Below are 11,012 nucleotides of genomic sequence, written 5' to 3' on the forward strand. Positions count from 1 at the left end.
AGTCTGATACAGCCAATTCGATTATAAGCTAAAATGTTATAAACATTTTTACTCATAAGGGTATATAAATCTTGTGGTTATTGGAAGGATATGTATGGGTTAAATTACAGGGAGTGACCGGAGTCATGGCTTTGCATAGACGGAAGTAGCACGAAATGACTGGGTGTGGCATAGACAGGCTCGGACTATGTGACTACTGGCTAAGGGACTAGTAACGTTAAACCACTTAAATCTTACCACTCGAATTTTATTATGAAGTACAATAAAACTATTCCATATAATAAAAGAATAAGATTCAAAAAGTTTTTATAGTTGTCAATTTATCTGGAATAGTATTCCCCCAGAAAATTGATTTTTAATCAATAAACGTTCATAAATATTCAATATTGCTATTTTTGTGTTACAAAAATTATTAGGGAAAAATATTAAACTAAGACATTGTTTTAAGTTATCTACTATTACATTCTACACGAAAGGTTACAACTCAAAATGTATCCAAATTTAATATCTCTAAAAGAAAGTTGAGTAACTATACATTACTAAAATTAAATAAGCAATACGTATAACATACTAAATATATTATATAATGTAAGCCATTATACTATTTAATAATATGCAGGATATTATATGGGATTTAGTTTAATAGAAAGGTTCAACAATAATGAATTTTAAATGTCGTCGCGATTATTCCCCTTTTAAATCACGCAGACTTCAAAGACGACAATGTTGAAGAAATAAGTATCCACTAGACTTATCGGCTTGGTAGAAGAGCGGCGAACTGGAGAGAAGTCGTGATTTATGTATGTAATCCAGTGTTACACACTTCAGTGTAGTTTAAACTAATGTCCAGACTCCAATCATTATAAAAACATTATAAACAAATATTGTCATGTTGCACTAGTATAATATGTATATTGTATATTGTAAAATAATAATTAATAATAACACATTAAAAAAATAAACCAAAGAATAACAAACAATTTGATACAAGTAGTGGCAAAACTAAGTATCTAAACATGCTTTGGGGCTTATTCCAGGGATCCCCTCTATCCCCCACTATGTTTAATTTGGCTCAGGACTTCATTCTTAAGGATATATCAGATCCTGATGTAGCAGCACACCACAAATAATAAATTGAAATGGACCTCGAAAACATCATCGCAATGGAATTTTCTAATGACAATGCGCTAGTTATCAAAGTAATAAATAGCGTGATCACATTATCAGAAAAAATGAATGTGCTTTTTTAGACGATTGGACAAAGTTCTTTGAAGTCATCTATTATAAATATTAAGAATAGAGAATTATACATTATCTGATGGATCGGTAATCATCCCTGTAAAAATAGACGAACCCATAAAATTCCTCAGTGTCAGCTTCGCAGATTGTAGTATATTTGTTAAAAAATAATTAATTATCAATTTAAGTAAAGATAGTAATTGAGAGGTGATCAAAAGATGAATATTTTAGGTCAACACATCTACCCGAAGCTTGTATACCCTCTTCAAACAACACCGGTGGATCAACTATGGTCATAATTTCTGTAAAATGTAGAAATATTACCAGTGTAAGCAAAATTTGAGAACTACCTGTGGATACTCCTATACCAGTATATTACTCAGGCTTCAATAGTTTTGGAAACACCTTTGCAACACTACTCAATGACCAAATCCTTGTCTCGTGTCACCGATGAGCACTTTTGTATGATTCAGGATACTTTAAAAGAGCAGACACTGCGTATATAATGTTTGGGTAATCAATCAGTTTTTACAGCGAGAACAATGTGGAACAAACTCTGGTTTAAATAAAAAATGTAAGAAACTAAAAAAATAAATAATAAATGCGGCAACATGGGGTAGTTGTCCGATAGTACACTACTTGTACAAACACCAATGCTTACGTAGCTTAGAAGCAGGGTCTGAGTGGACAAAAACACTAAAATGGTATATGAATTCTATTGTCAACCTTACGGGCACGAAAATAAAATGATTGAAACTCTCTCTCTAGCTGATTTATTCCAAAAGAAAAAAAATTGAATTATACCAAAAAAACATTGTCGAGCTACATTTAGCAGATTTAGAAACACAAAACAGAAGAGCTGAAATCATTTTCACAAATAAGCAAAAGAACCTGCGATTCGTCTTTTTCAATGGAATGGGTAAAGGAGGAAGTCTTAACCCAGGATAAAGACGTCAATATAGAAAAACAAACGACTTACGATACACATATACCAGACCTCAGCAATTGATACTTCTTCAAAACTCACGATTTTCCAAAACAAAAATTTTGGAGATGTGTCTGACCGTGATTAAAGACACATTGGGAATAATTCAGTACCGTTTATATTCTTTATTTTATCTCTGTATATTATTATGGATAATAATTAATACATTTATTGGTTAACAACATTTTTGAAAGGACATTTTTTAAAGTTTAATGCATTTTTTGATATTTTTAGGGCAATTAAATTCGAGGTTACTAGTTAAATGTACCATTATATTGTTTTTCAACAGTAAAATTGACAATAAATCCCAAATAAATTATAACTCATTAGTTATAATCATAATAAAAATGAATAATATTATATTTAGGAAAAGTCAGATAAGTTCAAATTTTCTGAACAGTAGTTGACGAGGATTTCAATAGATGTACTAATCATTAATTCAATAATAAATCATTGCACAAGAAAAATAATTTTGGGTGGAGCTGTTGTACCATCTAAGCATATACTTATTGAATATTCAATTATATTAATATTCTGATGTTAAGATCCCTTTCTCAACGAATACTACACCGTAGGTATTATCAATAATCCCCAAACAAAACAATGAATTATTGCTTCTTCCTCTGACATTGCTCTATCACTTTCTTTTAAAATGCCCTAGGTATTTCGTTAAAAATTAAGTTCGAATGAAACAAAAATGGTTTATTTTTTGTAACAATTTTCATTATTGTGCCTATGTACTCATATTTTTAATATTTTTGAACTGTCATTTATTTAACTTATACGCCATAAGGAACCTCGCATTCAATTTTGAAGTTGTTTTAATAGGTGAAAAAGTTTTCATCGAAAATATTTTTTTTTTAAATTTAAAAAAAATTCTGAAGTCTACAAATAGGTCCAATAGATATTTTAAAAATGTTACCATTGATGAAAATACTTATATAAATATTTGGTGAAAATTATATGTATAAATATTATATAATTTATAGTGAGTAACATAATTATGAGTTTTTGAGTTACACCACAAAACAAAACTTGTTTTTTCAAAAACTGAAAGACTATCTAAAACAACTGGGAATTTCCAATTTAGACCTTTCAAAAGTAAAAATTAGATTTACTTTTCCATCAGAAATATGCTATTATCGAAAATCGGAGCCTTTTTACTACAAATACTTTAATTAATCTCCATTCAAGGTGTCGGAACCGTTGTTTGGAGTTTATAATCGTAACAGTGAGGACCCGAGAAGATGTACTAACCAATCAAGGATATACGAACAATGAGTTTTTATATTTATATTTAAAACTCAAAATCCGAAAACCGACCACCAAACTGCCTACCCCTTACTAGTGCAGCGAATTAGCACCCCATTGTACACGACGAAGACTGCGGGACGTGTAACATACGAGAGTCACGATAATGTTAGTTAGTGTATGTAATGGGCTGTCTCTATGGTCAAATCGGTCTGGTGCACTGACCAGAGAGCTCACACAAAATAAGAAAAATATTTAAATTTAACTTAAAAGTCACTGGAGTCTGGTGATGGTGGTTAGCAGGAAAAATGTGAAGGACTGAGTGGCCTCTCACACACTCAAGAGTGCTGGCGGACTTACACGGACGGATAATTTAGACGATAATACGATTGATGAACAAACCGCAACTTGATTTGTGGAGTTGCAGTTTGTACTTATTTATTTTATAGTTTGTGACATGTATAGCTCCAATATGTTATAAATTATGGGGAGGGTGGTCAGTGGTCACCCTGACTGATCTCCCTCACATAATGTAAGTAGTACTCTATGAGTGTATGTGCCTTAGTAACCAACGGGTAACGGGTAGCGTAGGACGCAGTACGCCTGTCTTAATTAGTCTGTTATTTTTGTTAAATGCTAATGTAACTGTTTCACATCAGGTAAACTGAATTGTTTTTAATAATGTATTAGTCGTTCAAATCAATCGTGTTGTGTTCATTTAATCGTTTAATTACCAGGCAACCATCTTTAAAATTTTCAGAAGTGGGATGTGAACGTGCGTGTATCGTGGTTTTCGTAAAGTTGTAAATACGGAAAAGTGAGGTTATGCTCCATTAACTATTCGACGTTTCGGTAAAGTGTCGTACGTTATAAAGTGTTCGTCGACTACAGTGGTACCGTCGGTTATTGGTAACCGGAATCACTTATCACGTACTCAACGTTGTCACTGTTGTGGATACCCTGTCATATTTTGTTGCTTGTTGTTGACCAACGCAATTACGCGAGTTCGTGGGTGTAATAACTAATAACGACAAAGTCATGAATGATGAAGCGAACGGTTCGTCGGGTGGATCGACCACTGGCTCGATCGGCAATGACCCGACGCTGCAGTCATTATTAGCTTTACTAGTCAACAATGTCATACAAGCGCCGAGTATCAACAACTAGTATCAAATTATGCCGGACTTATCTTACACTGTCGGCGATTTCGACTGTGAGTGTGAAACCGGTGGAGAAGCTACCGCATAGCTGAATAATCTGAATGCCACTGCGGAACTTCACAAATGGCCCCTGAAGTTGTAAATGGCCCGTCGGCATATGATCGGGGCAGCTCGCGACTGGTTTCTGAGCAATATCGACGAAATCACTACGTGGGCAGATTTTGAATCGCTATTCAACAAGACTTTTCAGGCGGACACAAGTTAGACGATATGCACAAATGCAAGCCAGAGTGCAGATAAAGGGCGAATCGACCACCGCCTACTTTCACAATGAAATGAGGCGATGCAAACTAATCAACCTCTCATTTGCAGACACTAAAGAACAGGTATTAATAGAATTGTGGTCGGACGAATTATCGCGGACGCTCTTAGCCGCCAGGCATATGAACACAGATGAACTTCTTGCAGATATATTGGCATACGAGAGCGTTCAAAATGGAAAATAGCTACATGGACAAATTTCCGTGGCGCCCAAAAACTGTCCGAGAAGTCGACAAACGCACCAAGCCGCCCAACGTCGCTACAGCTGGTACTGTCGCGTCTGTGGACAAGAAAAAAAGCGTAGTGCCTATTGTTAACAAGGTACGCTGTTGGAACTGTCAAATGACAGGGCACAGCCGACGTGATTGCCCTTCGCCTCGACGCAATGATGATAAGTGCACTTCATGCCACTGGTTAGGCGGTAAACACCACAAATCCTACACGGTAAAGGATAAGGAAGAAGGAAAGCCAAATGCGGAGAAAAGCACAATGTGTACTTAAATAGGACCTGATCGACGCAGTGGTGGCACCTTGCATGAAAAAGAAGTATATTTAACCCTTTCAGACCCAAATTAATGTTGTTTGAAAAAAAAATTTTTTTTCTTCATAATATGGTTTAATATGATATAATTAAGTTTTTTTGCGAGTTTCATAATTTTTGAATTTTTTTTCAGCAGGTTACAGGTAAGTACACTACAGTGTACCTTGGGCCTCTTGGGATAACTATTAACGGAAATCTATTTTTCGACAAATTTTGATATTCAAGTTATGTAACTACACAATTTTAAACATATAATCATATATTTTTTTATTGTATAGATACGTAAACAACATAATATAATTAATATGATATAATTAAAATCAGTAAAATATAAAATACGTTTTTGACGTTGTATATAATAAAATAAAAACATATTGTGTATAAAAACAAATGAAAACTAAAAACAAAAAATTAAAATTAAATAAAATAGCAGTCCTTTTTAGCCCAGATGGCAAAATAATATTTAAATAATATTGTATGAATATTTCTAGACAAATGTTATTATTATCAGAACATTTGTACGTGGTTGTCAGAAAATTTTTAAATATTGTCACAATATTATTAGTACACTTTTTGGCAGAAGATCAAACATTGCTTGAATATTTTACTCATATATTGTCACAATATAAATGAGTTTTTATTTCTACAATATTATCATAACAATATTGTACAATCCCTCTATTTAAAAATTGTCAAAATATTTCACCAATATATTGTAACAATATATAATGTTTCTATTTCTACAATATTATCACGACAATATTGTACCTACATAATATAGGCTCTTATTTATAATACTGTAAAAATATTTCACCATTACTTTGTATTATTATTCACCTATACATTACTATATAAACAAGCCTTTTTTATTTTCAGTGATTCCTTTTATTTATAGTGCATTATAATAATATTATAATTTAACAAAACATACTATAAAATGTATCCCCACTATATTTATTATACACAAATGAAATGCAAAGTAAACATGAGTTTTAAAAATAATTATACAATATATATACTTATTTGTATCTTCATATTAGAGTTTTGTTGTTAATGAAACCTATATATTTTAAATAAATACAATCAAATTATGTATATTCAAAATAATGTTTAATTTTAATAAGCTGCGTGTACCACATTAAATATATGCACAGAGAAAAGAAAAAAAAATACAAAATAATAATAAATATATACTTTTATATTTACGTTTTAGGTTAGTTATAAAATAATAAAGTAAAAATAAAAAATACAAAATAATAATCTATTTGAAATAAATACAATTAAATATTCAAAATAAATTTTAATTAATAAACTGTGTCCCACATAAATTTATGTGTATACATAAATAAAATATAAAGAAAAAAAAATACAAAATATTAAGAATATCCATACTAGAGATTTGTATTGTTTATGAAACCAACTATTATATATATATTTAAAATAAATACAATCAAAATATATGACTATATTCAAAATAATTTTTAATTTTAATAAGCTGTGTGCCCCACATTTAATAAATGTACAGAGAAAAGAAAAAAAAAATACAAAATAATAATAATTAATACATACTTTTATATTTACGTTTGGAGATGAGTTATTAATAATGAAAACTAAGCAGGTAACTATTTAAAGTTAATTTTATAAATGGTCACTAGGAGAACCAATATTTTTAGCAGCTTGTTTTTTTAAACGAGACGGAGCTTGAGCTAACCAAAGTTCTATTGGTTTTTTTATTTCTTTTAATGGAGTATCCCGAAATTTTTTCAACCTATTTATGGACTCTGTCAACAGAATTACAAGACGTCAAGGCTTTGTTTACTAATAAAGTATAAAAGATGGACTTTAAAAATGACTTACCAAATATTAAGCTACAACATTGCAAAGTCGAAAACTGATGTTTTCCTTTAAATCCTATGTATGAGTATTTAGAAAGAAATTTATCAGAAAATAACTTCTGCATAATTTTTCTAATTGTTTCTGATAAGGAATCTCCAAATAGTCGATTTAATGATACAATCTGAAATATTGGTTCAATTCCAGTTATTATTATAATACAAATAATATAATATTTCAGTTATAATAAATAAATGTATAGTAGGTACATACAACTTGGTTTTTATAAGATTTATCCGTGATCAGCTTTTCTTCCATTATTTCCAGTTCATTATCATTTTCAATGCAGATAATCTCATGAAATACATCTGAATCCCAGATTGATGGGTGATGGGTAGATGGATTAGATAATTTTTCAAAGTAGGTTTCTATTAGTTCACGAAAAGAATCTTGTCTTTTTTGAATGGACTCAATTTCATACTTAATATTGGTTAGGCTTCTGGTTACAAATTTTTTGAATGCTATAAAATACAATAACCACATATGTAAATGTATACAATATAACTCATACATAGTCATATCTATATGCATAATATGTAATATAACATAATGGTGAAAAAAAAATAGAAATGTGCATGGTTTTTTCTTAATTATTTATTAATAAGTGATCAATGAAAGTAAAAATAAAACAATCATATTCTCGTTTCTGGAACTTCAATTTTTAATTTCTGAATCACTTAGTTAAAAATTATATAATTTATTTAAAATATAAGTCAAACAATTTTGGAACAAGGATTTATTATTAAAAAAAACTTGCTTTTATTTTAAAATCTAAAAATGTGTATGAAATTTACTTTTTTTTTTTAGCTGGTGTTTTTCATTTTGTAAAATATTTTATTTATTGTTTAGAAATTATAAAACACCACATACAATACCTACAATCATTTTTGAAAATGATCTATGTATAATTATATAATACCTATACCGCAGTGAAACCGTTAAAATTAGTTTTACCTTTATCAGTCTCGAGTTCGATAGAAGGGGATATTGATGATGTGCATGTAGATGTTTTGTTGGTGTGTACTTCAGGTGCTGATGATTGGTGAATTGAATTGGTGGAAATGTTATGATGAAATATTTTCAATTTTTTATTGGTTGTTCCTGATATTTCAGAAGTTTCCTCAGAGGTTGTCCTCTTACTTTGTTTGAATTGGGGAGTTGCAATATTTAATTTTGATTTTAATGTTTTATTGTTCAATAAACCATTATCTTCATCAGAACTTGGATTGTAATCATTTCTTGCCATAGTGTATGACGTATCTTTATCATAATCATCTTTAATATTGAATAAGTCTTCAGATCCTGTAAAATAGGTTATAGGTAAGTTAAGAGAAAGTAACGAATATATACTATATTATATTGAGTAGAGTACAACATTTTTTTTAAACATGACATGATCATAAGAAATTTAGAACAAAATCAATACCTATAATCTATATAATATTAGATATATATATATATATATTACATATATGTTCATAAATCTTGAACAACTTATTATTTTAAACTATTATCATAATAGTTATTATGTATATACTGTATTTATAGTGTTTATTGTCATACATAATACAATTATAAGTAGATATTATAAAATAAGTTAACTTATTAAAAATATTAATATTTTTTTTTCCTATCTTAAAAACAATTTATATTGGATATACAACTAAATCAACATTTTTGTATAAATAATTATATATATTTAGTACATAATATTATTATTGTCATCTGGTTATTTATAACTATAGTTAATTAAGTTAACTATATAGTTCAGTTTTATTTGCTTTATATAAACCAGAAAATTAGTAAAAGATTATCTATCTATTTTGGAAATATTAATACAATTAAAAATTTATAAAATTATAAATCAAATAGCTATATATGAATAGGTACCCATCATTTTTAATTTTTAATGAAACTCATGTATGACTATAGACATATAAAAGTACATACAAATTAACAATAATAACAATTAATAAATATAAATGTTCAATATTACCTTCAGAAATATGGTCAGGAGGACTTGGAATATGAAGAGGTTCATTTTTTTTTTTTATTGATTTTGGTTTTTGAATCCTTATTGTGTTTACATCGACATAATTTTCATTAGATGATACCCCAGAATTATCTTGTGCAATTGATCGAGCATCTAAAAGATTAGCTATAAAAAAACATACAGTTGAAGGTTAGTTAATAAGCTAATAGTTATACCTACTATATCTAGTAGATATTATATAGTAACTTAATTTTACAAATCAGTTACACAATGAAAATATAAATCATCACCTATATCTGTTTGTAGAATCTTTGCTCTGAATTGTGTAAACTCCAATTCATTTGGATTTATACGGCGCTCAATACATTTTCGGATAGACTTATTTGGCCACGCACAATAGCCATCACGGAACCAAAATATAGGCACCGCTGCTACTGTGTTGTCCTCGGTAAAACACACTACACTCCACATATTCCTAAGATAACATTAAATACAATTTTTTTTACAAACTCAAACATAAGTATTACATAAATATAAAAATATATATTTGTACAATGCTTTTTTATTATTAATGAGTATATTACTGGTACCATACAGAACTTTAAATTACAAAATCGTTTATATATACATATTAAAAGTTTAAAAAGAGATGAGATAATACATAATATTTTATCTAGATAACTCATTTTAAAAAAGCTTAAACTATAAACACAAATTTGTATGAATAATTAAGAAAAAAAACATTATAATTATGTACCATATACCTATATTTAGTCTTAAAAAAACACACATAAAAAAATAAATACTTATTTCAATATTGGCAGAGCCAACAATTTACCATCCATATTAAAAATCATAATTTTTTTTTTAATATCTGATACATGCCACTGCTTAGAGTTTTCAGATAAATTATTAACAACATATATATCTAGTTTGGATGATTTTATTGGTTTTTCAAACATATCACTTTTGCTATTAAATGATTTCCCAACAATACCTGAAGAATTCGATAAAATTTCAATAATTTGTACTATTTCACCTTCAGTTGTCAGTATAAAACAATCTGGTTTCTTAACTGTGAATGTATTATGATCATGATTTGCAAATTTTATTTTGTCATTAATATAGATCTCATCATAACGTTTTATTATTTGTTGTAATGGTTTATCATGTTTTCGAATCATTCGCTTTAAAACTTTCATATAGTTCTCGAAAGGAAAACAGCTACAGTTATCGAGAGGTCCATATTTGACATAATCATCAGCTACATGTAGTAAGCTATGTACATTATGCGACACAAAGTGGGAGCCATAAATTTGTTCAAATGTTTTCACAAAATAATCCAGGAGTTTGGCGGCATAACCTACATATTTAGAATGATCAGTACTTAAAAGAATTCTCATTGCCACATTTAGTGTCATGAAATGTTGATAGCATTCATCAGATAAGATATCTTTTAAAGCTACTGGCCCTGTATATAGGAGCAATTGCCTAAGTTCTGTTGCCTTATATCTAGGATATTCTTCAATTCCTCTTGGTTTGCGAACAAAATCATTTGTTATACAGTTGTGAATTTTATTTAGAGAAGAAGATAATTTTTTGACTTTCAAACTTGATAGACGTACATTT

General features: G+C 29.2%; 1 protein-coding gene across 1 annotated transcript; it reads right to left on the minus strand.

The window, feature by feature from the left end:
- Window positions 1–7,065: 7,065 nt before the first annotated feature.
- LOC111037229 lies at window positions 7,066–10,028 on the minus strand. The gene is made up of 6 exons (XM_022319641.1): window positions 9,674–10,028; window positions 9,387–9,548; window positions 8,345–8,692; window positions 7,604–7,851; window positions 7,355–7,514; window positions 7,066–7,278 (listed from the first exon to the last, which is right to left on the minus strand). Exons 1-6 carry the CDS (start codon window positions 9,852–9,854, stop codon window positions 7,136–7,138), a joined length of 1,242 nt encoding a protein of 413 aa, XP_022175333.1. The 5' UTR covers window positions 9,855–10,028; the 3' UTR covers window positions 7,066–7,135.
- Window positions 10,029–11,012: the final 984 nt, after the last annotated feature.

This window comes from Myzus persicae, unplaced genomic scaffold (genome assembly GCF_001856785.1).
Source record: "Myzus persicae strain clone G006 unplaced genomic scaffold, MPER_G0061.0, whole genome shotgun sequence".
Taxonomy (NCBI): Eukaryota; Metazoa; Arthropoda; class Insecta; order Hemiptera; family Aphididae; genus Myzus; species Myzus persicae.